A 27,600-nucleotide genomic window follows, 5' to 3' on the forward strand; every position below is an offset into this window, starting at 1 on the left:
CCCTGAGACCCCCCACCCCCTTAAGGCAGAGTAGGGAACAGTGTGGTAGGGAAAGCAGAGGGCGGTTCTCTTCTGTTTAATTTTCTGCCCCAGGGGTTCTGAAAAGGGGGGTCTACCCCTATGTGTTGTGCCTTTACCTGTTTTGTATATAGTGCTCTGAATATAGTTATTAAATTATACTTTTTTGGAATATAAAGGACCTTGTGGTGCTCTGACTACGTAAGCTCCCCCACTTGGCACGCTACAGGAAGGGAGGGAGCCCAGGAGAAGCTGATCAGGCCAGACCTTGGTGGGTTGCCAATTCTCCAGGGCTCACCCAAAGATTGGGGAATTCACTTCCCAGTAGGGAAATTCAGCCAGAGGGGTCTCACTGCCCCTCAGTCAGGCGGTGTACAAATCAGTGAGTGGTGGCAGCGACGAAGAGTGTGAGCCACGCCCACCAGGGACGGTGGGAGGCGGATAGCGGGGCTAGCAGCCCATTGACGGCGGCTCAGTTGCCCGGACTGAGAGCCAGCGCCCGTTCCGCCACACAAGTCAATGCTGAAAAAAATCCCCCCAAAGCAGGAAATGTAAAAGTCACGGGGGCAGATGACAGCAGCAAAATTCCCCCGTCGATATCACTGGAGAAACTCTAGAACAAGTTACCTTTGCCTTCTGCAGAGGTGCCATGCGGCAGCACAGCACTGCTGAGCATTTTCGACAGACCTCCATGAAGAGCTTCTCGTGTTGCCGGAGTGCAAGGGAGAGACTGGTCCCATCCACCACCAGCCCGTGCTGGATTACGTGGTCATCCTTTATTCTGGTAAGGAAGGGAAGAGGGGTCATTTCTGGGAATGAATTACAATTTTGGAAAGTCCATACAATACTTAACAAAAACAGAGCAGTCAAATGTTTTATTTACTTCATGCCCTTCTCCTCAATGGGGACTCAAAACAGCTTATATCAGTATCCTCTCCTCTATTTTATCCTCACAACAGCCCTGTGAGGTAGGTGAAGCAGAGAGTGTGTGACTGGCCCAAGGTCAGCTAGCAAGCTCCCAAGGCAGCGTGGGAATGTGAATCTGATCCTCCCAGAGCCTAGAAGAGCCCCGAACATCACATCACATCGGTTCTCAAACAGACGTGCAGACCAGAGGCATTCAATGGCCTCCCCTTGCTAAGCAACGAGTTTGGCAAATTAACTCAAGGGTTGTGTTCTTTAAAGGAATGTTACGAGCAGGTAAGTCAAGCTTGTTACCTCCTGGCTAGCTGCGTTAGCTGCTCTGCACAGCTACTGTCCGACTTGTGCTGCACAAGCTCCATGATGTTCATGGTTCTGTGGAAGTGCCCGCAGGATAAGCTGACGCTGACCGCCGTTTCGTGCTTGTCACCAGTGAGCACCCACACTTTTATACCTGCCAGCCTGAGGGCTTCGATGGTTTCTTGCACTTTATCTTGGAGTCTGCAGGGGAGCAAGACAACGTTACAAAGAACGTTAGCAAGACAACGTTGCCAGACAACGTTACGAGGAACTCGACTGATTTCCTCTCTCTTGATGCCGTGACTGACCTTTTAGCCAGTCAGGACTTATCTGATCTCCTGGCTAAGAGGCGACGGTCAACATTCATCCCAGTCTCTCAGCATGCACACAGACCTGCATGTTTGCACATGGATTCGTCATCTAGGGCCTCTGCATCAAAACATTCTCTGTATTCAGGTACATCTTGAAAAGTAACAACTTTTTTCCAGGAAAAAAAAAAGACTTGTGTGCAGTATCATACATGACCATCAAACCACTGGCAGAATGCTCACACCTGTTACTGCAGAGGGCAAACCCCCAAGGAGGATTCTGCCTGCTCATTTATCTAGGGCAGGGTCAGGTTGGCTGTCACTGGGCGGAGCCCTGGCAGGCCCCACCCCACAGCAACCTTTTCCTGGGCCCCCTGGCATGCATTCTGATGCAAAGCACAGATGTTAGCTTGTTTCATAAAGGCAGCAGCCTGCCAAACCCCTTTCTGTAATTTCAGGCATAGCAATGACTTGTACAGCTGGAGAGACCGGGGATCAAACCTGGGACATTCTGTGTGTAAGGCAGGAGCTCTGTCACTGAGCCACAGCCCTCTCCACAAAGCTCTCTTCCCTTTGTGCTAGAGGGATTGCACAATCATTCCCTCCCCTAAGGTCTGGAAACATGTGACACAGCAGCTTTAAGAACAGTGTGCTTTGCAGACCCAGCCAAAAAGGAAAAGGCCCGATTTGTGCTTTCCACCAGGAGAAATATCATTTCATTCGGGCTCTGTGCACAAAGCCAGTGTCATGTGATATTCAAGGCGTGTGGTGGTGGAGAAAGGGGAAAAGCAGCTGTTGTAAAACCCGGGGTTCTTTCTCCAGACTATTTTGTGTGAACAAGCACCTATCGGGCAGTGAAAGGAAACAAGTATATGTAGATATATTCCGCCCCGATATAAACAGCACCTACTTGTCTTCCACTCCTGTAGCTCCAAGTAATTCCAGGTCTTTCTCTATAAAGTTAAATGCCTCCGTCAACCGCTCTTCCCTTTGCTGCAAGGCAGTTTTTGCCTCATAAAGGCGCTGGTCTACCTCCTTGTACTCCTCGGGTGTGAATTTTCTGTAGGCTACACAGAGCGTCCTTAACCCTTTCTGTGAAGAGAGCAAAAAAAGACTAACCATTAGATGGGACATTGGCAGGAAATTTAGTCTGATGAAGGGACCCACTGCAGAGCTAAATGAAGACAATTAAGAAACCCTAACATCACTTCTAAGGCAGAATTCCAACATCAACATGGTCATTTTGACCGTTCTGTTCCTTCCACCTTGGGCCAAGGGCAGGAAGAGAGGAGGACAGATGCAGTACGCTGGGCACAATGACATGGTTCAGATGTAAAGTCAGCTCATGGATAACACCAAGAAACTTGATGGTGTGAGCTCTGCTTCCACAAGGAAGTCATTTCCACTTTGGTGTTCCAGTTTGGGCGCAAAAGACAAACAAGGGTTTGCATATTCCTGACAAAGCAGGACTTTAAGCAGTGGTTTAATCTTGATTCAGAATCCTGGTTAGCATGAGAGCCAGTCTGGTATAGTGGTTAAGAGCACGGGACTCTAATTTGGAGAGCCGGGTTTGATTCCCCACTCCTTCACTTGAAGCCAGCTGGGTGACCTTGGGTCAGTCACAGCTTTCTCAGAGCTCTCTCAGCCCCACCCACCTCACAGGGTGTTTTGTTGTGGGGATAATAATGACATACTTTGTAAACCACTCTGAGTGGGCATTAAGTTGTCCTGAAGGGCAGTCTATAAATTGAATGTTGTTGTTGTTGTAATTATAAATTCAAAACCACTGTTTGCCAGTCTGAACGCAAAAGCCTATTATGAGCTTGTCACAAAAGTGAAGGGACCAATTATTATGCTGCACAAAAGGGGAGAGTGTAGAAGAAAGAAGGGTCCATGCAGTCACTTTGGGTCCTCATTGGGGTGAAAAGTGGGGTATAAATGAATAAATAAAAAAGCAAGACTCACACCCTTTGAAGACTTATTCAAGTAACACCTGACTCACAATAGAGGAACTGGACGTGGCCGTTGCACAGAAAGGTGGACCATTCTGGTTTAATGTCCCAGAGGCGGGAGACAGGCAGTCTTAAGTAGTAATCAGATTGGGAAGAGAACTGTATTGTGCTACAGAAACCTTCCCCACCTGCTGAAAACAACAGGCTTGCAAAAATGTAGTCAGGAGGGCAACACAAGGTTGCGAAGTCTGCCATCTTAAGAGGGAGAAGAGTGAACTCTCAGCAAAATGGTCCCTGCACGTAATTCTGCGAGGTGACCTCCATCTTCACCTGCAAGTCCCAGAGGATCTACGACTGCTTCAGTAAGGAAGGAACCTTCGCATCTTATAGTTCCTTTTAAGGACTAATCGTGGCAATCTCTGGAGTACTTCAGTATGGTTCTAATCAAGTTTTAATTAGCAACAGATTGCGTTTACATATAAACATGGAAGATGTCAAAGCAAACTGAGCAAGCAATTTAAAAAAAAATCCCAACTGGCCCTCCGCCAGCAGTCACCATATATGACGACCAGAACAAAACAATGGAATGGTTTCAGGACGCAGGACGCAGGCTGAACTGGAGGGTGGGGGAAAGCAGCACCCTGTACAACCACTGGTGCCAGCCCTGTGTATTCTTGTTGATGGAATAAGGCAGCATTTCACATTACAAGGAACCACCTGGCTAGGGGTGGGTGCAGATTTTTCCCTAGGGTCCTTCTGCTCTTGATCCTGGACTGGCTTGGGAAACTCAGGGGGCAAGACAAGCAAGCGGTAACAGAAAAGTGAGTACACGATGAGGCTGGTGAAATGTCGCAACCCCGTAGGCTCTTGGAACAACGTAACACAATCCCAGCAAGCTTCCACGGCAAAGGGTGGATCTGAACGCACGTCTCTAGTCCGACACTCTTAACCGCTTAACTAGATTGCTTTTGAGAATCAAAGCTCCCTTCATCAGATACTTAAAAGCACATGCCCTGGAAATCTAGCTGGTCTTTAAGGTGCTACTGGACCTGAACCTTGCTCTTCTACTACAAGACCATCATGGCTACCCACCTGAAACTACCTCCATGAAATTACGTTCACATGACCTACAAACTCAGCTCCAAGACTAGGCTGCCATTCTGAAATGGTGGCACTGCATCAAGCTGCTGCCACCACGGAAGCCGAGATGGCCAAGGACACGCCAAGCATCAAGAAGATGTGGCTCACCCTGAAAGCATGTGTAATGCGCTTATTTCCTCAACTACATAACTCCAGCCACTTGTGAATCTATATGCTTCCAGAGGATCTTGCATGGATCTTCAGATTCCAGGTATGCATCAGCTCTTAACCCCAACATTCAACAAACCTGATCTCTCCCCCCCGCCCCCACTAATTGGTTCTCAGGCTTAAAAGCAGTAATGTTCACATACCAAAGCAAACTCATCCACGTGAATTCTTGTTTTTTCTATTTCTCCTCTTGTACTGTAAGGAAGAATGGCAGATTCTGCTCCTTTGGTGAATAGCAGCTTGTCACCTGTAGAGAAACAGTTTTAAAGGAAAAAAATATTACGATCTACAGCTAAAGACAAATTCACTCACTCTCAGTGGGAAAGGGGTGCATTTAAGGAAGCTGAGGCAGGATCCTTTTAGTGAAGAAGTGGGATAAAACTTTGTTTAAAAAACCCTCTATCAGCCCTTACCTGATGGGCTCTCTACGATGACACTCATTCTTCTGCGACAAGGATCAAACTCCAAGACATGTAGCAATTTGTACCTTTTTTTTGGAAAAAAAAATAAAGATTACGCTTTCTTCTGCTCCCCCAGTACATATGATAAAGATGCTGAATCACAAGTTAAACTGACAGAACTACGAGAGAAGACTTTGCAAGTTACCCACACCGAGCCCTGCGGTGCCAGACAGAAGCCCCTCCCAGCTCAGAGGCCGAAAGCTTGAAGAGCCGAGGCAGCACCTCACAGCATTCATCCCGCATGGGAGGGAGGGGTTTGCTGAGGATATTTAAGGACAGGCACCTGGGCAAACCAGTTTCTTAATGCAGCCCTTGCCCCCCTGCTCTCCCCTTCTATCTAGTCTTCACCTTTTCTTTTTCAAACCTGCCTAACATTTGGGTTAGAGAGCACACTCATCTCTTCAGCTTATCCTAACAATATATCCTATTGATATACATCTTTGAAAAATCAGAAGTGTCCTCCATGTTCTCCTAAGCAGGTAATTCATTCATGAGCTAGATTCTGGAAGCTGGAACCCCCGTAGCTATGACCAGTTCAAGTGACAGTTAATAAACCAAGTTCAGTTACTGTTGCCCGAAACTCTCCTGGAAGTGACAAGCCCGGAGAGATGTATCCAAGTTGGAAGTTTATGATGAATCAATGTGGTGGAGGACGAAGTATTAGGAAGGGCCCCTTCCCACCAATAGCGTTGAGCTCGGGGGCGGCAGCTTCCTCCTCTGCTTGGCCTGGACCTCAGCAATTTGACTCTATAGTGAAACTAGCCAGACTGCTGGAGATCAGGGCCTGGTGAGCAGAAAGCAGCTTGTCCGTTATTCAATCTGGGTTCATGGCTGTAGGTGGGGAGAGAGAGCAACTGGGGTGGGAAGCAGGCACCTGAAGGCCTGCATCTCCCATCACTCAGCTTAGCTTGTCTCACAGGGTTGGTAAGAGGCAGAATAGCTGTAACACCATATAAATCACCCATGGAGGAAGGGCAGAATGAGAGTGGGATAGGACAGTAAAAGTCAGGATATATAGAGAGCATAACAGCTCCAAGCCCATAGTCTAATCGGTCCTCATCTAACCTGGGCACTCGTTCGGTGTGACTTTAGGCAGAAGTCTTTCACACCCCTTGTATGCAAGGGATTGAAAACTGAGCTGTTACAAAACCAAAACACCTCTTTCTAAAGTTCAGCCCTTCACTGAAACATAGCATGAGTGGCTCAAAACTGCCTTTTGCTATGCTATGGACTTTTACTCATTTTGATACATCAAACAAGCCTCGCCCTTAACTCAGTAAGAAAAATCGTGCCAGTTTCATGAAACACAGAATGTTAACAGTATAAGGATTTTTTACCTTTCTGGATGTCCAAGGCTTTTGATCTCCATACTTTCCCCGTCTGTTCCAGTAAACACCACACCAATCCTACAAATTTGAAAAAGAAAAAAAACCCTTTCACACAAAGAATAAATGGGCCTTGGTGGTTCCAAGTGGACTCCTCCTCCAGCAACCAGGGGAATTGCGAACCAACCAACTTCTGAGCGAGGCTAACTTTCTCATCTCACCGCAGACGGGGTAATGTGTGTTATTAAATTTTATGTAGTAATACTGCAGAGATCTTGGTGGGGGTGGGGCTTGTATGCCTGGATGCAATCCACTCGGCACAACGGCTGCTCAACCTGTCAACGGGACTTCAGTTACAACCGCGCCTCTTGTGCCAATGAGCCATACCCCAATTGTATTGTAAGATGATTACACAGAAATCTAGCAGGGGTGAAACAGCCCAGGATTTTCATGCATGATTAACTCCTGGCTCCCAGATTCCTAGAGCATCTCTAAACTCCGAGACTAAGATGCAAAGCCTCTACCCACCCTGGTTGCCATTTCTGCCTACAGAACAATGCGCAGACCCCAAGTGTTAATTCTCACCTGCAGGCCGCTTCGACTAAAGCTTTTTCATCTGGGGAAGAGGCATAGTACTCCAGCTGAGAAGATATGCTGTTGGTATGCCAAGGATTGTCGCAGATGCCATCAGCTTGGTCATTATTGATCTGCACTGTATGACAGAGAGAAACAGCTTTCAGGAAGAGTCCCTCCTCTTGTGCCTGTTTTTTAAAAACAAAGTTAAAGGGAACTATTACTAAGATTAACAAAATCGGTCAAGCAATATTTGTTTCTCACTAAGGAAACAGGCTGCTTTAAAATGTAGGTATGCTCATTGTTAAATTATTTTATTTTTTATTTATTTACTTTCTATTTCTATTCCGCCCTCCCCAAACTGGCGGGCTCAGGGCGGAAGGCGTGAGAAAAAAAATGGGTAGGAGAAATGGCAGGAGAAAAAAATGGGGTAGGCAGTTTCCTAGCAAGTGGCAGAATGACTTCCATTCTTATTTTACATCTTTTTTTTTTTGCTATCAAGTTGCAAGCAGTTTACAGCAATCCATGGGGTTCTCAAGGCAAAAGATGTTGAGTGGTGGTCTGCCATTCCCTGCCTCTGCCACCCTAGGCTTCCTTGGTGGTTTCTTGTCCAAGTACCAACTAGGGCCAACCCAGCTTAGTTTCTGAGATCAGGCTAACCTGGGCCATCTAATTCACAGCATTGTGTATCTTAAGACCAGGGTATTTGTTTGCTGCCAATTTTTCAAAAACTACACAATAAAATATCCCGCCACTCAAACGGTGCAGTTACAGCAAACTGAGTGCTACTAGCCTCTGTAAAGATGCATACCTTAGTCTTATATATGGCAACTTTTCATAAAATCAAGTGGTCAGCAAGACACATGCCTTGTCTGTTTTATTTATAGGCCGCTTCTCTCACTGAGACTTAAGGTGGACTACACAGTATAAAACAATGCAATCAAAAGCATGAGATCTAATAAGCAAAGCAACAGAACCAGGATAACAAAAATAAGAGAGAGTGCAAAGAAGTTCAGATGTGATTATGTCAAGCAGTGCAAAAAATGGAATTACAAAAGCAGAAGACAATGTAATCAGAGCAGGGCAACACTCACAAAGGTTGAAATGGTATGCTCAGTTTTTAAAAAAATTGTGCTGATATTAGGTAAGACTCACTTCTAGACAAACAGAGAATTGAGCTATCCAACCGCAACCCAATGCAATACCTATTTGGGAATAAGCACCATGGAATTGGGCAGAATTTTACTTCTCAGTTTTCTACACAAGCTCGTTGGTTGCAGGTCTACTATCCACACTTGAGTTTATCGGCAATTAATTCAGGATTTTCTCTATTATACCTCTATAAGGACTTCTATAATACTTGAAGTACATTAAGTCATTCAAACTAAAGGTTCCACAAACCTTTAATTAACCTAGCTGAGTAGAAAAATGGGGGAGGGGGAGAACCTTACCAGACCAGGTCTTATTCCATCTGGAATGTCCTCAATCAGTCCTTCCGGAACCAGTTTGCCATTGATCTCACGGTACTTGACACCGTTAATGGAACACTGCTGAAATTGCATCTCGTTTTCCGTTAATGTCCCGGTTTTGTCTGTAAACACGTACTCCACCTGGCAAGTGAGAGAAGTTAAAAAAACGATGTGAGCCACAGTGGATTTTAAATAGTTTTCAAAAGCAGCACAACTAATAATGGTCTTTCCCACTAAAAATTCATTTCTAGATCTCTTGCGGTCATGTCTTAGCTTGGTGCTCTACACTTCATCTATAAGCCCAGAGAAACAAATTACATTGCTGTACGTCTGCAGATGCCATGAATGAAAACAAAAAGTCAATTTTGAATAATTAACTACTGCTCTTCTGGACAGATTAATGCGATGCTAACAGCAGTTAACAAAGTCATCATTATCCTCACGCTACACCTGGGGAGCTGGGGCTAAGAGGAGCAGCTTGCCCAAGGCCACCTGCAGAACTCATGGTAATAGTCAGAGTTGAACCAGCAGAGTCCAGACTTACAACCCAAGCAGCAATTCTAGACAGATTAGTGCCCCACTCAGAGCGGTGAGCAAAGTCGGTGTTATTATTATCCCCACAATATAGCTGGGGAGCTGGGGCTGAGAACAGTGGCTTACCCAAGGCCATCTGCAAAGTTCATGGCAGTAGCGGGAGTCGAACCAGCAGAGTCCTGGCTTGGAGCCCAGCCACTTAACCATCATGCTACAGCAGCAAGTATCACAAAGTCAATACCACAGAAGTCCGGAAAGTGATCGCCTCCTCTAGAAATTCTACGGTGCCTTCTCAGGCTTCAAAGATGACAAGCCATCTTCACAACTCAAAGGACTAGAAAGTGGCTTGCGCTTTTGCTTTGTTTAAATGAATGGAGATTTTCCAAACGTGGAATCATGGGCTGTCCCGACATGCATACCTTTTCTGTGTTTGCATGGTCTGCACATTGGCCTGGATTCTCTGGAGCTTTTCGGGGGAGAGAAAGATTTCTGACCATGCAGCATGGCTTTCTCCCCTTCCCCTCCCACTGCAGTCTCAAATGCCCCTCAAAAATGCTGCTCTCGGGAACAGCTGGAGGGGGAGGTAAGAAAGTCATATTCAGTGGGAAGAAATCCTTCCAGCCACAAACAAGCTCTGATGAATCCAAGCCATTGACTTGCTCATACGCACTGCCTCAGTCACATAATGCTGACTAAACAGCCCTTTTCTTGTTAACAAGTACACACTGGGAGCCAGTGTGGTGTAGTGGTTAAGAGTGTGGGACTCTAATCTGAGAACCGGGTTTGAATCCCCACTCCTCTGCTTGAAGCCAGCTGGGTGACCCTGGATCAGTCACAACTCTTTCAGGGCTCTCTCAGCCCCACCCACCTCAGGGGGTTTTGTTGTGGGGATAATAACATACTTTGTAAACTGCTCTGAGTGGGTGTTAAGTTATCCTGAAGGGCAGTATATAAATTGAATGCTATATTATTATTTTGCCATGAAAACTTGCTGAGGAACTTCGGGCCAGTCACACTCTCAACCTAGCCTACTTCACAGGGTTGTTTTAAAGAGAAAGAAAATGAGAAAAGAGGAAGAATGATGTGAGTCACTCTAGGGAGGAAGGCAAGAGTGTAAATGCAGTAAATAAAATAAATCTTGCAGATACTGGAAAGCCTTCAACTAATCTCTCTTTCTCCTAATTAGCTATAAAAGGTTTTCTGAGAGCATGTTCAAAATGAGAATGAGGAGAATTTAGCAAGCCACCAGTTAAAAGCCATTTTTTGTACCTGTCCTAGTTCTTCATTGAGGTCTGAAGTATTCACTTGGGCCTTCTGTTTTGTTTCTTCATGATAGAGGTCCAGATCCCAACCGATAAAGAAAGAACCGAGAAATTTCTGCATCTCAACCGTCACATAAAGCGAAATGGGTATGATAAAGTTGTACAGCACCATGAAAGCCAGGAAATCTGAAATAAATCTCAAAATCTGAAAGAGAGAAAGGAAGGGACAGAACCGATATTAGCAAACCAGCTGGAGCTTGCATATGTACATGTAACAGGTGTTCGCTCGTGCACGGCAAATTATGCAGAATGTTGGCCATTAGCTTTGGGCAGCTATAAAAACAAACTGAAGCAGCAGCGGCTTCTTCCAATCATTTTGAAGAAAACTTCAGAACTGTCATTCTTATAAGAAATGCTCAATCAAAACCAAAAGCAGGGCAACGACTTCTCGCTATGGGCTGACTTGTAAACAGCAGGATTCAAATGAGAAGGGGCCGTTTTAATCACATCATTTGCTCAAGGGCTAGAGCACGGCAGAAGTCAAAATCGAGCGTGCCGTACATTGTTCTACAAGGGATCAGAAACTCAGTAAGCCAAAATGAGTCTGTGACCTCATCGAAGGTACAGATGCCCAAGACAGCCTTGATGCACACAAGAACTCGAGAAACTTTCCATCGACTCGAGAAACTTTCCATCTAAGCCACTGGCACTACTCCCTTGCTGCTAAAAGCAGGAACTGCTTCTGCAAAGACATTACTGCCCACCACTTCTCCCTACTTTAGTACCAAGGTAAAGAAGAACAAAGCAGCTAAAGAGATTCTCTTTTGGACCAGGAGAAGCAATTATAGGACTGCAACAGTTAATGTAGGTAATTTATCTCCCGTTTTTCACAGGAAGTCCAAAGTGGCATACAATCACACAACACATAAATTATTATAAGAACTACAGTAGGCAAAACACAACACACGGGCAGAACTCTAGCAGAGACGCCCTTGAAATGGCCTTCCACCGAGATGGCTCTGAACTTTGTAAAGGGCCATCTCGCCTCTAAGTTGTTGCCTTCAGCGGGCCTCCTTGGTTGGTTTTAAATTCCAGGGAGAATCACATGGTAACGGTGTTCCGAGACAAAGCAGACTGTAGACTCAGGCCTCGAGGCATGCTGGATAACTACTGCAGTTGTTTCAGGATAGGCTTGATAGGTTTATGCCAACTTGACACCAGTTCAGCTGCAGTATTTGTCACCAGCTGCAGTTTCTGAAGCAGCACACAGTGCATTACACCACAGCCTAACCCAAAGGTGACATGGGGAGGAATGACAGGGGGCAAGTTCCCATCTCCCGAGAGTGGGCAGCAGCTACCAAAAAGCTGGCCATCCAGGGCAAGACATGATCGAGAAGCCCCTCTAACCTACAAACCAAATCTGAACAAAGTGTGAGCAGAGAGCAAGAACCAGGAAAGGGGATTCTATGCAGAGGAGCAACAAGAGGAATACATTGTTGAAGAGGGAGAAGCTAAAACTACATCATGTTGTTTGAAGAATAACAAGGAGGACAGAAGCTGACAGCTGCTGCTCAGATTAAAAAAAAAGTGTCAACTGCTTTGCTCACTTTGATATATCTTTCCTGTTCATCCTTATTAGCTATAACCAATGGCTGACAGAAACAAGCTTACACATCAACAAAAATGTATCAGGCGAATACAATGAAATGTTACCTTCAACATCAGAACCCGCCTTATACCATCAAGTCATTGGTTCTCCTAACTCAATCTTGTTTACACCAAATGGCAGGAGCGTCCCAAAGTCTTGGAAAGAGGAAGGTCTTGTCCAACAATGGTTATCTCTGGTTCTTAACTTGAAGATACCAGGGATAGAACCCAGGGCCTCCTGCATGCAAAGCAGGTACTCTACTATTAAGGTATAGTCTTTCCTTGCAAAGGAGAATCGCCACCATTAAAATAAAAAAGGCAACACTCTTACCTTACTGCTGTTTCTTTCATGTTCGGTTTTCTCATTATACCATGGCTCATCCCATTTTTCTTCAGACTGCCAGGTGTATTTCAATATTGTACTTAGGATGGCTTCAAAAAGGAGGATTATTAGATAGATGATCAAAAAGGAATTCATAGACCTGTAAGACACAAAATTGGGGGATGCTGATTTAATGCACTTATTAAAAGTGCTCAGCTAAAAGATTATGTACACAATGCGATGTCTCTGGCAGCTGCACCACCCCATCCTACGGGATCTTTGATGTTGAGGGATCTGTGCAATATGTGCGCTGCTGTGTTTTATGGAATTGTACTGCTGTAGGTTTTATTGTTATGCTACCTGTTTTTACCTTTTATATTGTATTTACTGGTAGGATCTTCTCTGAGCCAGTTTGTGGGGAGAGCAGAATATAAATATAATTAAATAAATAAATAAGCAAGGGTATCTCACCCCCCTTAAGAAAGCAAATGCCGGCTGTTTCTAAAAATTAGTCAAGGCATTCAATACTCAGCATGAACAGAGACTTCCACACTGAGCAGTTTAGGTCTGACACCTGATATATCTCCAAGTGGTCTCCAGACTGAAGGAAGCTCTCAAGGATTATAGAGCTCAATTGAAGGATCTTACTGATTTTGAGAAGATAATCTCGCAGAAAAAGAAACGCTTTCTGGGACACATTTACAAACTTTTACTTCAATACGATACCGAAACAGAACAAGATAAAACTTGTATGATAAAATGGATGCAAAATTTTGGAGAAGAAATAACATTTCAGCAATTGGAAAGTTTATGGATCAAGGGCACAAAATTTACGGCAAGCTAAACACTCAGAGAAAATTGGTATAAGATGTTTTTTAGATGGTACATTACACCACAAGATATTTTTAAAATGGACAAGAAATATGTAGTGTTATGCTGGAAATGTAAGGACGCAGATGGTTCTCTTTCATATGTGGTGGACGTGTAAAAAAAGTAAACAAATTTGGAAAGATATACATGCTGAGATTCAGAAGATTTTAAAAATTAACTTTGCTATGAAACCCCAGACCATGCTGCTGGGAATTATACCAGACGATGTGGACAGAACATTACATGAATTATTTCAGTATTTGCTGACGGCGGCAAGAGTGGTAATGGCAAGCAAATGGAAAGAAGGAGAATGCCAACCAGGGAAATTTAGAAGGACAAAATGTCGGTGATGGCAAAATTGACAAATTACAAAAATAGGTCATTTAAAGAAATTGAAGAGAAATGGGGAAAATACTTTGCCTATAACAGATAAAATTTATAAGATGCTTTAGTTTTGCAGATTTGAAAATGACTGCATCATGATATATTTGATCACATGGTTGTAAGATAATTAGTTATATAAAGATAATAGATTTTATAATATTGAAACATTGGCAAAAAGTCAACATTGTTACAGTTACGTAAAGTATAAGTAAAAGGTAATGAACATATGGAGTAGAAATAGGTTAGAATTCTTAATAGTACTTTATTTTAAGGCTCTCAAAGGTTGTGATAATCAGTTATCTTAAGTAATATGCAATGTTAGTGTTAACAATTTTTTTCTCTTTATTATTACTAGAATAACAAGTAGAAATAGGTTTGAACTTTGCATGTGTTTCTTATTCTGGAAAAATATTCAACAGCTATTTTAATATCCATAAAGGTTATGACACTGGTAATTTTTATTTTAATAATCCTTGTAGCACACAGTTTCACATGTGCTTGTCCCCTTTTTCTGTACCCCCTTTTTGCTTAAATAATAATAGTAATAGTAATGATGATGATGATGATGATGATGATGATGATGATGATGTCTGACACCAAATACCTCCCCTCCCCCCGCCCACCAATCTGCTTCTGGTTATCCCCAGCTTGCAGAATAGCAAAACTGCCCTTTCCGTTGAAAGACTGCAGAGGTAGAGGCAGGAGAAGGGACCTTGTGCTTCTAGATCTGGTGAGAAGGGAAGGAAGATATGTCGTACCACTTTACTGGGCATGAATGATGTGGGTACAAGAGGACTTGGGGGGCATGAAGGTGTTATTTGAACTATGGTGTACCAGGGCTCAATATACATTCACGAAGCTGCCATACTGAATTCAACCACTTGTCTATCAAGGTCAGTTTTATCTACTCCGACTGGCAGCACCTCTCCAAGGTATCAGGCGGATGTCTTCCGTATCACCTACTACCTGATCCTTTGAACTTGGGATGCCGGGGATTGAACCTGGGACCTTCCACACACACAAAACCGATGCTCTGCCACTGAGCTGCAACCCCTCCATGAAAGTAATTCACAGATTACTTTCTGCTGCAACCAAGGAATTTGGCCCCATCAAATTTCATTCAGTGCCTGAATTCAAAGGTGCACCCCCACCCCAGCAAATGAAGGCATTTATCATAGAGCACCACACCCAAACACACTTGCTAAAAGATAACATGGAAAGTATTATGAGAGCCAACGAAGGAGGCCTGGTTATAAACACACCTCAAAGAGTTTAACAGAAACCAAAAATCAGATTTTCCAGTGTTACCGAAGGCTAGCACATTAGGAAAAAGTAAAAGAAAGAAAATTCAGTCCTGCTCCAAAATTTTAACGGGGAAAAAGACAAAACGCATTCCCCCTGTTTCCAGAAAATCTTTCTTACCCGAGTACCTCAAGTTTTGAAGTTCACCACACAGACTTACTGGGTTTTTAATACATGAGTGCAGGCTATAATTAAATGAAATGCTGCCCCACACGTACTTTTCCACAGCAGATCGCTTCTGTGATTTGCTCTTGTAATTTAATGCCATCTTGGTCTCCATTCCTGTGTACACAGCAACACCTACAAAAAAAAACCCACCCCCACAAAAGCAAATTTTCAGGAGCTGAGAGAAGACAACAGCAGCAACAAAGCACCTGAATTTTAGCAACGTTCTGTTGTGACCAACTGAGAGAGTATTTTTCCTGCTATCCGAGTTGGTCCTCAATGCTAAGTCTGTGCTTCAATTCAATATTCAACAAAAGGTGATCGGGGAAATCCCTTCCAAATCATCTTAAATTCTATCTAATGTTCTCTCGCTGCATTATTCTGTAGTCATCTTGAAAGATGGACATTCCTATTGGATGGCAACAGTTCATCGCAAAAGCTGCATCAACCTCTGCTGTTACAATCAGTTACATTAAAGCAACGGCCACCTCAGCTACTCATCATGTAGGAAGCAGTCAAAAGCCACACTGGCCGTGTTTTATGGGTGACTGAGCTATAGGGAAGGTGGCCCATTTAATGTCCAGAATCTCCAGCCTTTCCTACTCCTACCATATACAACCAGCTGCCCCTAAGCATCAACAGGCTCCAAATGCCCAAGTCTGTTGTCTTCCCTGACGTAGGACCAAAGGGGAGCTACAACGGAGCCTGGCATGACTGCTGGAGTTCACAGGGCCTGAAGTCACCATGGTTAACTACTGCCAAGGCTGCTTCCTAGGTTATGATGGGCAACAGCACCTCTGCAGGCCAAGTCAAGGAAGGCCCCAAACTGCTGCTCCAAGCCCCTCCCCAATACTGGACTCAGACTGATCAGTGCTCACTAATGCAAGAACCTTTGAGCAAATATTTTTTTGACTACAAACCAAAGATTTCTTTAGTGTTTTTTAATCTTGCTCCTCGAAGTAAGAGACTTTCGGGCCCAAGAGGTCTGGAAGGAAGGAAAGAAAGATCAATGCCATGGTTACAGCCGAAAACACTGCAGCAGACGGTCTCCTTAATTGCCCGGGCTGCCAGATGCTATAAATTCTAAACAGATTGCTTTAATGAATTTGAAGCAGCTGCAAACAGCGCCACAGAAACAAAACTGGGTTCTTTTAATACTGAGAGATGCATGCGCCATTTGCAGCAGCTCTTTCATTTTTGGGAACTATCGAAATATTAAAGTCAAGCATGAAAGTAAACAACCTTATTTTACCTAGAGTTACTCAAAACAGAATCTGAAATGGAGAGTGGAGCACTCAGCAGCTTAAAGAAAGAGGAACACAAAAGAAGCAACACAAAGGCAGGAATGCCTTGATTCTTTGTTTTCAGTCTAGTTTCTGGCACTTAGGGATGCACAGCTCACAGCCAACTGAACTACTGCTGTTGACTTGCAGCTTCACAGTAAGCAGGAAAAAAACCTGAGGGTTTCCCCAATTCCACCTGCACATGTTAAGATCATTCCTGTTTGGAAGGTCAAACGTGATGAGTCCAGCTTCCCTCCAAAACTGCCTGCACTGGCCTTTGACAACAAATACTACTGGGGTGCTGTGTACTATTGCTCCTCCAGGGCTTGAGATACCATTATTTAAAAACACGTCTTAAGAGTTTAACTCACTGGCAACTAAGTGCCAGGTTCAGTCCGCTAAGGCCTCCACCCCAAAAAATACTCCCAACCTCCTCCCACTCAAGGTTTCTTGGTTTTTGCCAGCTGTTCTTGCATGGCTAACCTGGTTACTTTTGTCTTTGCTGCTAAACTGGAAATTTCAGATCCAGTGAAAATTTCCATTTCTAGAAGCGGAAAAGGACCTTCTTGCTTTCCCCATTTATGGAAGCAGAAAAGGGCCTTCTTGCTTTCCCCATCTCACTGCAGCCTAAAATAGGGACTACAAAGGAACAGCATGAGGAGATAACAGGGAGTTTGCAGTCAATGGGGAGAACAGGCAGAAGGTGCATTAGAAGGGGACTCCATCTGTGGGCTGAACCCACAATGAGCAGAAATGACAGCTTGGAGCAACCTCCTTTCAGTTATAAAACATTTGTTGCCGTGTAATCTACTGAAACTCACAGAGATTAACAGCAGAACATTCGTAAGCAACCCGGGAGTTAAATAAAACAGAGGAAGAATTTTATAGTCATTGGCGTATGGAAAGAAAGATGTGAGCCACTGTTATTTTTATGTTTCTGTCCCACCAATGCCCAGCAATAAGTCTCTGGGAGAGGCTCCCAAGACTAATGTAAAGCAATTTAAATAATGATGGACCAGATCTGCAGCGCGGTAAGCCAAGCCACGTGATCCAAACACCAAAGATAATAAACTAACCTGGCAAACTGTACACCTTCCTGAAAAGCAAGGCTTTGGTCCGCCTCCTGAAACCAAGAAGGGAGTCAGCCCAGCAGGCTTTCTGGGATGGGAGCTCTAAATAGAGGGTGCCACCCCAGAAAAAAGCCTGATTCGTACCCACTCACATTCCATTAATTAGAGAAGCCTCAGTACGATTCACCCTGACCTAGATGGCCCAAATTCCCCCAATCTCGTAAGCTCAGCAGGGTCAGCCCTAGTCACTACTTGGAATGGAGACCAACAATGAAGCCCAAGGTTGCTATGAAGAGGCAGGTCTAGGGATAGGGCATACTATCTCTGCTCATCTCTTGCCTTGGAAACTTATGGTTTGCCGTAAGTTGGCTGCAACTCGATGGCACTTACACACAGTACGGTTTCCTCTGATTAGCAAGGTGAGGGAACATGTGGATGGGAAGATAGCCAGAGTCAGAAATTGTACAGTGCAGCTACAGATGTGAAGGCCTACGGAAGGCGGGAAAAGGGGAAAATTCACTCCCCTCCCCCATGGTTTTTATGCCCAGATTTTTCAAATGGAAAAATTGGGATATTTTGTTGAATACTAAAAAACTCCTATGCAATATTTTCTCTTTGGGAATAAGTGAAATGCTTTTTAGACAACTGTCTAAAGCAAGGGATTTAAACCAGACTGCAGTGAACTGCCGTAAGGTAACTGGTGGGCTGTGCCTGGTTGCCAGTTCGCCCTGCTCTGAGAATTGCAGTTATATGCAAACTCTGCCTTAGAGCTCCGAACTTACCGTACTACTTCCTCAATTTGTTGGCTTATAGTTATTCTTCCGACAAATCTGTGGAAGAAAGTCATATATCATAAGAGGACACTTCTGAAAACAAAGATCATTACTTCAGCTAGACAGGTTATGACACAGGAACCGAGCGTAACAGAAGGAAGATCTTGTCTGCAGACTGCCATTAATCCTTGGCCATGACATACTGGTGCATGATTTCATCAAGGCCTATTAAGAAATTGTACAAAGCAACAAATCATTTGCCTCTCAAGAGTATTAACCTATTAGGGAACATAAGGTGACCCCTACAAAACTTCTAAGAGGCACACAAGAAAAATGTGTTTTAAAAAACACTAATCAAAGTTACATTTTTAATAGAAATATAATTCCTTGAAAACTGGTAAATTTGAGTTTTGCTGCCACATGAATCTGCCTATACTGAATTAGACCACTGGTCTATCTAGGTCAGTAATGCCTACTCTGATGGGCAAGGGGCCTCCAAGGGTTTGAAGCAGTGGTCTTTCTCCTCCCCTACTACCCACTTCTTCTAATTGGAGCTGCCGGAGATTGAACCTGGGATCTACTGCGTGCAAAGCAGATGCTCTGCCACTGAGCCACGCCCCTCTCCCTAAAGTTCACTGCAAGGAAACAAAATTTCCCCATGTCCAATACTCGTTACGATGTGTAAGCAATGGTTATGCTTGCAGTTTTCCACCCAGAAGCTACCTCTAGTATTTCTCCAAGCTGTTTTTCTCTGAAGGGAGATCCTCAGGCTAACAAAAAAATTCCTGAGATGAAAAGCAGCACAGACAGTTGAGATTTGGTTCTGCAAAAATCTCAGCATAGGACAGTGTAAAAGCTACTGAGTGACAAGGGAAGATGACATATCATTCTACCCCATTCATTTGTGAAAGGGAGGAGGAATTAAGTCCTACTCTGCAATTCAATTCTAGAAGTGGCTGAAAGACACATCAAACACTTTGGGTTTTGCCATGCTCTATATTGCACCAATTTTTTGTTGTTAAAAAAATCCCTCACTGATTAAAAGAGCTCGTACTATTATTAGAGAATTCTCTGCTCAAAGTTTATAGCTTTAAGTAGCCCATATAATACAAACCCTTCTAAATAAGTGATTTCATTCTAAAGTAAGCTGATCTGTAATAGACATAAATGTTTGCTTTGGAAGTCCTCTTAAAAGTCAAGCATAAAAAAACAACACCTGTAGAGATCGGCTTCTGGCTGCTGGCATTCTATAACTGCATCAAGTTTGTCCAGGTTGGCAACTGACTGCAATACTGCTGTTTGTGAGACTGCAACATGTGTCTGGAAAAGAGAAAGACAGCCACACACAAAATATTTTCCATTGGGCAACAATGAGCGGGAAAGTTTTAATGGCATGCTTTTGCAAAGGAGCTGTGGAATCTGAGAGTGCGGCAAGGGCTGCAATATGATGCCCATTCGCTTAGGAGTAAGGCCACTGATTTCAGCAAGGCTTACCTAGGAAACTTACAAGGATTTAGGCTGCCCAGGAGCTGAGCAGGCAACAGTCTACCAGAACAGATGTCTAATTCATGCCAGCTGTTTACATCAAATAAGATTGCAAGTGCAGCTGCCGTCCCCCTGTTATTTGCCACTTGACTCCATAACACAAAAATCAAAGAAGCAAGGGGAAGAAGGTTAAAAGTCTTCGGGGCAGCTGTATGAGACCGGGGCTGAAATTCTGTTCCTCTTCCGGTGTAGGTATTTAACATGGACGAGGCCAGAGGCATGGGCCACACGGCTCCTAGCCTCTAGGGAGCCAATCCAGTGGACCCAGGAGCAGCCTGAAAACGGGAGTGGCGTTTTTTTCTTTGTTTAAATTATACTTTCCCTGGTTTTTGTAAGCTGCTTTAAGTCCCCAGTAGGGTGAAAGTTGGGATTATAAATATCTAAATGAATAAATAAAATCATGAAGAAATAATAGTGGTGAGAAGTTCACTTTCTCCAATTCTCTTGATTGCCAAGTACAGCTGCAGACTTCCTTTCAAGGCCTCTAGTTCACAACAGCTTCTCGCACATTAAATACATTAGCCCTGAAGGTGCCACAGAACTTTTATATTCAAGGGCTACTTAAATGTGGTAGTAACAACTTCAGAAAAATACAAACATGCGACCCCACTGCATAACATTCATTCCTCTCCAATTCATGCAGCTCTTCAGGGGAGAAGCACAACTTGCTTTAAGGCACACTGCTACTTTCAGTATTTTGAAGTACTTCTGGAGACACTGCACATGATCCATACCCCTTCCCATACACCCGTAAAAGGAACTAAAAATACCACCACCAGTTTTCCCACTACAGAAACTCTTTGAGGAAGTGGCCTTAAATCGCGTTTCTGAATTCTGTTTCGAAAGCTGTGATACGCTAAGGGTGACAAGACAGACCTTAAGATTCGTTTCTCCATCCAAGCTTGCAGTTGTGACGTGACAAGAGCCGTTCGCTCTATCGGATGACAGAAGCACAAGATCAGCCGGGAAAGTTTCATCTTTGGCTACTCTGACAATATCCCCTACCTGAGAAGACATACAAAACAATCTTATGCAAATACATTTGAAAAAAAAAACCTGCTAGACCAAACCATTTAAATTAATACTGTCTCCAGTTCTAATTTGATTGACTGGCATAACATTACATTAACTCTCTCTGAGGAGAAGAGCAGGGTGGAAGCACTTTAAATAAATAATACACATAAGCAATGAACGTTTTACTTAGAAACCGAAGTTGATGGGATGAGTGAAATCGCTTTCCACAAATGAGGCACGTACCCGAATGTTCTTTGATCTAGTTTTTACAAGGCCACCACTGCGAACGACGTAAACTGGAGCTCCGTTCACCTCATTGTCTGATTTATGCCGTAACCAGTCTTCATAACCCTGGAGAGGCACAAAGATGCGTAGCATTACAGAAAAGCCTGCAAAACATGTATCTGCTCCCAAACTACGAGTATGCAAAACTCGTGTCTGAAAAAGGGAGTGCCGCTGACTCTAAGGCTCCTACTCTGAAGATCTTGTTGGTCTCTAAGATGCCACTGGACTCAAATCCTGCAGTATGCAAAACTGCAACCTGTGTGTTGAGATCCATGACAAATCGCTACTTAGCCAAGACTACAACCCAGCAACAGGCCAGAAGGCAGCCTGCTGGCCCCCAACCGGGCGTTCCTGCCACCTTAAGTAACGGCAGGAGGGCCAACACCACTTTCCAGCCCATCTGATGCCAAATGGGTTGAGGAAGAGTTAATTCGGACAGGACAGGGAGATGGAAAAAAAAGCAGAATTGCATGTGCTGTTTGTGGCTCACTCAAACTCAATCAGCAAGAGGCACAGCCTCAGAACTCGACTGGCATTTCCGTTAAAGCACCCAAATTCCTACATGTCTTCTCCAGCATGGCCACATCTAGTTCACAAGCAGGACAACTTGTAGGGGTGCTTCAGATCAGTTTGTGCGGAAAGGCCACTATTGCCTTTTTCCATATTCACTTGTTTTTCTTGAACACAATATCCTTTAAGGGGGGGGGATTAAAACAATACAGATTTGCTGTTTGTTTGCTTTTAAAAAACTTTGCCAAGGTATCACCTTCCCTAGCTCTGGGCTTTCCCCCGGAGCTAAAATGTAACATCCAGCCACATTTAGGGTCAGCACTTGTATTATAAAATGGTTACTTCACTTTTTAAAAGAATTTTTGCACTGCATTCGTATTTGGCTCCCAAAACTGTTACCAAAAAACTATATATGAATCACACCATACAAACTGCTAGATTAAACACAACCAAACAGAATTAAAATCAGCAGATAAAAAACCAAGTATTCAGGGCAGCAACAACCAGTTCAGCAGGGTATAGGGAGATAGAGAGAACGTGACGGAAGCCTGAGTAATCATGCTATGCAGACACGGAGAAGAGCTGTAGAAAACTGGAAGAAATGGCCTCCGTATCTAGCCTTCCCTCAGCATGAATTTGGTTGAGCCAAGCAGAGGCCCAGGTTGCAACCGAGGCCAGAGGAAGCATCCAGCTCAAACAGGAGGAAGGGAAACAGGTTGGGTGGCCAGTTACTGCCCTCCACTTTGGGCAGAAGAGGCTAGAGCTCAAACAAGCTCTCAGCCTCCAGGCAAGAAAAATGGTTTGGGCAAAATAGCTTCAAGCAGCTCAGCTCCAACGGAAGAAAGTATCATATTTAAGGCTATGTTTGTGCAACTTTCACATATGATGTGGTCCTCTACAGTCCATAAGCGATTTTACCAAACTTTTCCTACTGAAAGAAGTCACTCCTAAGTATGAAACAATGGGGGGAGGAGGCACTGATAATAAAAACATAAAGAGTCCCCCAGCACAAAAACTTGTGTGCCGGTCTGTCACCATCCACTTAAGGATGTCACTCGGAGTCAATGAGTGCATGGCAGTTAGACAAAAAGTCGTGGCCATAACCTTGCAACATTAAATGCATGTTTTCAGTTACAAGCTCAAGTTCAGAGGAATGCAGTTGTAATTCATGAAGATCTGAACAGCTGTAACAGCAGCTGTGGAGAAGACCAGGACTTCTCTGTGCTCCTGAACAAGCTGAGCACACTCCATTACAATCACAGCTGGAAGGACATAGCATAAAATATATCTGGAACAGGAAGCTGGACTAGGTGAATTCACTGGTCTGATCAAAAGGGCATCGCTGCACTGGAAGTTCATGACCTGGAAGTTTGACTCTCACGTGTGCATTTCTTCTCTAGCCTCTCTCCTCACTATTTTGTGAGTAGAGACTGAGAAATTAAATAACATATTATGGCAAAACTGCACAGGGGTGCTGCTGAAAAGGACAGCTTCAGGGCAAGTTTTTGACATCCTTCCTGTAGTGTGTCAGGGTTATATACCTTACATGGTGGCATTATGTTGTGCATTTAAATGAATGGTGGGGGGGAAAGACCTAATATGGAGTTAGTAATCCTGTACATAGGGGACATGCAGAGAATTTTTCAGCAGCAAGTCTGATCTCACACGTACAAGCTTAGATCCCACACACATTTCAACTGATGGAACCAGTTTTCATCACAGCATTTTTTTTGCACCACTTCCTTTTCTGCCGCAGCCCAATATGCTCCCCAAGATGCTGCTCCTGGGGGACCCCCAGGAACAGCACGAGGGAAGAACCACCAGAAACGGCCACCCTGCTCCCATCTGTAGAAACGCTCTGCTGGATCCAACCCGCTGTGCAGTTCTGTCCCACCAACAAGTTTTCCACATCTCCTTACCTGCTTTATGGCTGTCACAGTGATGACAAAAAACAATGGCAATCCACTTGTCACGGGACTTGTGGGTGTATCTATCATAAGCTAGATGGGAAAGAAGAATGAAGACAGGGTCCACATTGAGCCCGATTTTTAAAAAAACAACACATTCTTAAAAACAAACATTGTATAGCATATGAGAACAGCTTCACAAACATTTGGAAAGACACAGCCCTCCCACATTGTGGGCACGAAGGAAGGGTGTGTGCCACATCTTCCTCTACTCGGTGTTCTTTGTAGGAGGGAGTGAATGGGTACTCCCTCCCATCCAGCAGCAGATCCAGGGACTGGCCCCTTAAGCTTCCTCTCCCATCACAGAGAGAATGGCCCAGGGAACTGCCTCTGCAAAATGGAATTTCGCCATGATCCAAGCGACTGAAGCTCCACAAAGCTTACGTGAAATCATTTAATCCCTCACCAACAGGTCTTTTCTGCTCACAACATGACTGCTTGTTTTGCAACCTGCACGTTACTGTTGTAGTGCTACCTGCAGCAGGAAAATATCAACAAGCTCTATTCTTCTCGTTTTCCCTGCCACTGGAGGAAGAACGTGGTCTTGCAGAATAAACCACGTCGATTCCGGAAAGACTCTGGAACAGTCATTATCCAGAAATTCTAACATTAATCTAAGAGATTTATTACTTTTAAGGATGATTTAAAGCATTCGTTAGAAAGCCAGAATAAAAGCTTTTATGCAAATTATGTGGGGAAAGAGAGGTTTCTAATGATAAGCATCTATTCCCATAAAAGAGTAGAGTTTAGGACGAAGCAGCAAAGTGTTTTCTGATCTAGATGACATCGTGGAGTCTCACTGATTGAGGAATTCAGCTGTGTTATTTTGTACAAGATCAGGCTGCCCTGTTTGCTACTTTGGCACGGAACAAGTTTGAAGCTTGTTTACACACGAGACTTCCCATTTGCAGCTAGGTATTCATTTGTTTGCAAGTTCAAGTCCCATGCAGCACCATCTGGGTTTTCCAGATTCTTTAGAAGTATGAGAATGAAGCAACTGCAGGGGCAGGGCCACAGTTGCCTAAGTTTCATTAACCTGTTGGCCATCCTCCTTCCTGGGCAGCTGATGATTAAGGAAGACAGACTCGTGCCAATGGCCCCACCTGTACTGTTGCTGCAATCCCACTACCCCATGGGGAAGGAGCTTACAAAAGACAGAGTTACCAAGTTCACACAATATAGCCATAGCCAAGTATCTTTTTGTCCTGAATTCCAACACTTATTGTGTACCCAGCATAACACCAACAGAAAATAGACACGCTTTGAAGCTGATTATATGATAGTCTTGTCTTTTAAGAGCTAGACAAATTAAACTGTATACCACAACCACTGATCACTCTCTGAAACTTTGTCCTTAGATGAGACCAGACCCCAGCTGGGGGAGAGGCTGTAGCTCAGTGGAAGAGCCTCTACCTTGCATACAGAAGGTCCCAGGTTCAATCTGGGCATCTCCAGTTAAAGGTTCAGGGCGCAGGTCAAGTGAAAGACCTCTACCTGAGACCCTGGGTGGGCTGCTGCCAGACTGAGTAGACAATACAGACCTCGATGGACCAATGGTCTGGTCGAGTAAGGCAGCTTCATGCATGCTACTTGTCAAACTATGACCAAAGGTTTACAAGATGCATCAACAGGAGCTAGAAACTTAAGTGAAATCATGGACCAATTCCTACGGACCACATTCCAAGAACTGTAGATTCCACACTCACATGAGCAGCCAAAGTGGCTGTTGTCAACACAATCCTGAACCTATTTCACTCTACAAAGAACATAATGTGTGATTAAATCTCCAGTCCAGGGTGCTGGTGATGAAAAGAATGCCAGTGAAACAACCGATATGTCTGTTTCTTATCAGTTTCTCCCCTGCTTTGGGGAGAAAAGTTAAGTGATAGTTAAGGAACACGAGAAGAAGGAAGATGTCAGCTTGTGATGCAATTCTACTGCTGAAGTTAAGCAGGTTTGACCCTATGAGCCGGCTAGTTGGGAGGAGACTATTCTGATGATTACATGTTGAGCTCCTGGGCAACAGTGGACTATGAGAAACAAATACCATAATATAATTTAATATGAAAAATATTAAGCTCCATTACCATTCTACCAGTACTGATCCTAACCTTATCTGCAAGCAGAATCTACATTTCTGAATTTCAGAATCTACATTTCTGAATTTCTGGTCTATATCAGCAAGGGCACTGACAAACTAGAGGAAGAAAACAAGCCAAGCTAGCGCATTATTGACGCTGCTGTTAAATAGTGCTCGAATAATGACATTTGCACGCCGCTTTCCAGCAGGTGTCTGCTGTGTGTTAGGAATCCCTTCCTACCAAGTTCTATTTATAGAGTGGAAAAGGCTTCAAAAGAAGCTGTGAAGCTCACAATGACAAGTTGAGGGGAAAGCCAGGCAAAATGACTCATCTAGTTCTCGACAGCATTACTGTATACTAACCTGTACAGACAGGCTGAATGACTACACCTCAAACGAGGGCGGAGGGAGAAGGGCCTTTAAACACATTTATTGAGAACTTGATTTTCCAGGTGCGGTTAGAGGTGTCACAGTTCGTTTCCTTTTCCTCTCTTCTCCATTTCCCCCCCTAAAATTCCTAGGAAATGGATTTCTAGGGCATCTCTTACGTAAAAATCCCAGCAGGTCATATGGAGGCCCCTGATACAGACGTGACCAGTGTTTGGAAGAGATACAAATGTAGCGTGAGAAGTAAATAAAACTTTTTCAACAACCAGTTTGCAAAGAAAGGTTTGGGCAAGCACAGATGTATTCCAATATCATCATCCACCACCAGCCACTTGTAAGAGGTCTCTGAACAGCCAAGGAAAAGAAAAATACTGAAAAGTTGACAATTTGAGGAAATGCTAAAAAAAAATCCTTTGAATTATTTTCTCTTTTAGTAGGAATGAAAAGTTTTAAACTAGGATTTTATTCATTCAAAATGTCTTCTAGGAACAGAGCAGCGTGGAGATTGAATGCAGGACAACATACAGCATTAGATCATTTCTGTATACTGCAGACAAATAAAACGCTCAAATCCAAAATACATTTCTGCTAACCATATTCAAGAGAGGGGCATGCAGATCCTTTTTTATGAGGACACTATCGCTTGCTTTCCTCTGGTGACCCTTCAGCAAGTTTGGCTGAGATACTGAAAGCCAGAACTCCAGATCTGCTGCCCTTCAGACCTGAGCCATATGGTTATGCCTTCAACCTCTCCTCAAAGAACTGCAGTCCTAGATTCCCTACTCCAGGAAAACAGCTTACAGCCCTGCTGGAGTATAAAAGAATCAAGAGGAGGAGAAGGCAGAAGACCAGCCACCGGGGAAGATGGGGTAGCAACGCTTCTGAAGATAGCGCCTATTATAGCAAAAACTAAGATCTATGTTGCACACAGTGCATTAGTTTAACTCTAGCAATCCATCCTTGGGGTCCATGAAGGCTGTTGGGCAGCAAGGTCTATCTAGTACTTCCCAGCCACCCTCTTATCAGAGGTTACTTCTGACTGGAGTACTAAGGGTACCAAGCTGAAGCTGACAGCCAGGGGCAAGTACTGTTTGCAGAACTCAGCTGCACAGCAAATGCTATCAGCCATTCCTACTCCTTTGCCATTAGTCCAAGAATGATTTTAAGTGCCAAGAAACACACACGCATCCCTGTCCAGGAAGTATTTAAAAGGCTGTCACTTAGGGGAAGAAAGGGAGCTGCTCCTGTTGGCAACAAAAGACAGAACTTGAAACACTGGGTTTAAACTACAGGAGGGAAGGTACTGGCTGGATGTTAGGAAAAACCTTCTTCATGTCAAGAATACTCCAGTAAGGGAATTGGCTGCCTGGGGCTGTGGTGGGTTCCCCCTCATTGGCAGTCTTCAAGGAGCGGCGGGACGAATACTTGTCAGGGATGCTTTAAGCTGTTCCTGCAATGGGCAGAGTTGGACTAGATGGTCTGTAAGGCCCCTTCCAACTCTATGCTTCTAATGAAATGCTGAACTGTGTTCCTGTATTATAAATTGCACAAAGCTAAATGGGACT

General features: G+C 44.0%; 1 protein-coding gene and 1 non-coding gene across 6 annotated transcripts in view; both read right to left on the reverse strand.

Annotated features, from left to right (window-relative positions):
* The window catches only part of ATP11B (ATPase phospholipid transporting 11B (putative)), a 120,309-nt gene that overhangs the window by 68,149 nt on the left and 24,560 nt on the right, over window positions 1-27,600 (reverse strand). For all 5 annotated transcript variants that reach the window (XM_054982564.1, XM_054982562.1, XM_054982561.1 and 2 more), the window contains exons 4-20: window positions 23,521-23,601; window positions 21,050-21,157; window positions 20,669-20,797; window positions 19,464-19,567; window positions 18,257-18,304; window positions 16,042-16,106; window positions 15,175-15,256; window positions 12,410-12,560; window positions 10,439-10,636; window positions 8,618-8,776; window positions 7,179-7,354; window positions 6,606-6,674; window positions 5,221-5,294; window positions 4,951-5,054; window positions 2,458-2,639; window positions 1,237-1,440; window positions 646-799 (exon numbers count right to left, since the gene is read on the reverse strand). In XM_054982564.1, the coding sequence (XP_054838539.1) occupies window positions 646-799; window positions 1,237-1,440; window positions 2,458-2,639; window positions 4,951-5,054; window positions 5,221-5,294; window positions 6,606-6,674; window positions 7,179-7,354; window positions 8,618-8,776; window positions 10,439-10,636; window positions 12,410-12,560; window positions 15,175-15,256; window positions 16,042-16,106; window positions 18,257-18,304; window positions 19,464-19,567; window positions 20,669-20,797; window positions 21,050-21,157; window positions 23,521-23,601 (2,088 nt within the window). The remainder of the gene's footprint in view (window positions 1-645; window positions 800-1,236; window positions 1,441-2,457; window positions 2,640-4,950; window positions 5,055-5,220; window positions 5,295-6,605; window positions 6,675-7,178; window positions 7,355-8,617; window positions 8,777-10,438; window positions 10,637-12,409; window positions 12,561-15,174; window positions 15,257-16,041; window positions 16,107-18,256; window positions 18,305-19,463; window positions 19,568-20,668; window positions 20,798-21,049; window positions 21,158-23,520; window positions 23,602-27,600) is intronic.
* On the reverse strand, window positions 1,740-1,921 carry LOC129332974 (small Cajal body-specific RNA 16). Its single transcript, XR_008597373.1, has one exon. It is a non-coding gene; the product is annotated as a small Cajal body-specific RNA 16 (non-coding RNA).

The sequence above is a fragment of the Eublepharis macularius genome, chromosome 6 (assembly GCF_028583425.1).
Source record: "Eublepharis macularius isolate TG4126 chromosome 6, MPM_Emac_v1.0, whole genome shotgun sequence".
In the NCBI taxonomy this organism is placed as follows: Eukaryota; Metazoa; Chordata; class Lepidosauria; order Squamata; family Eublepharidae; genus Eublepharis; species Eublepharis macularius.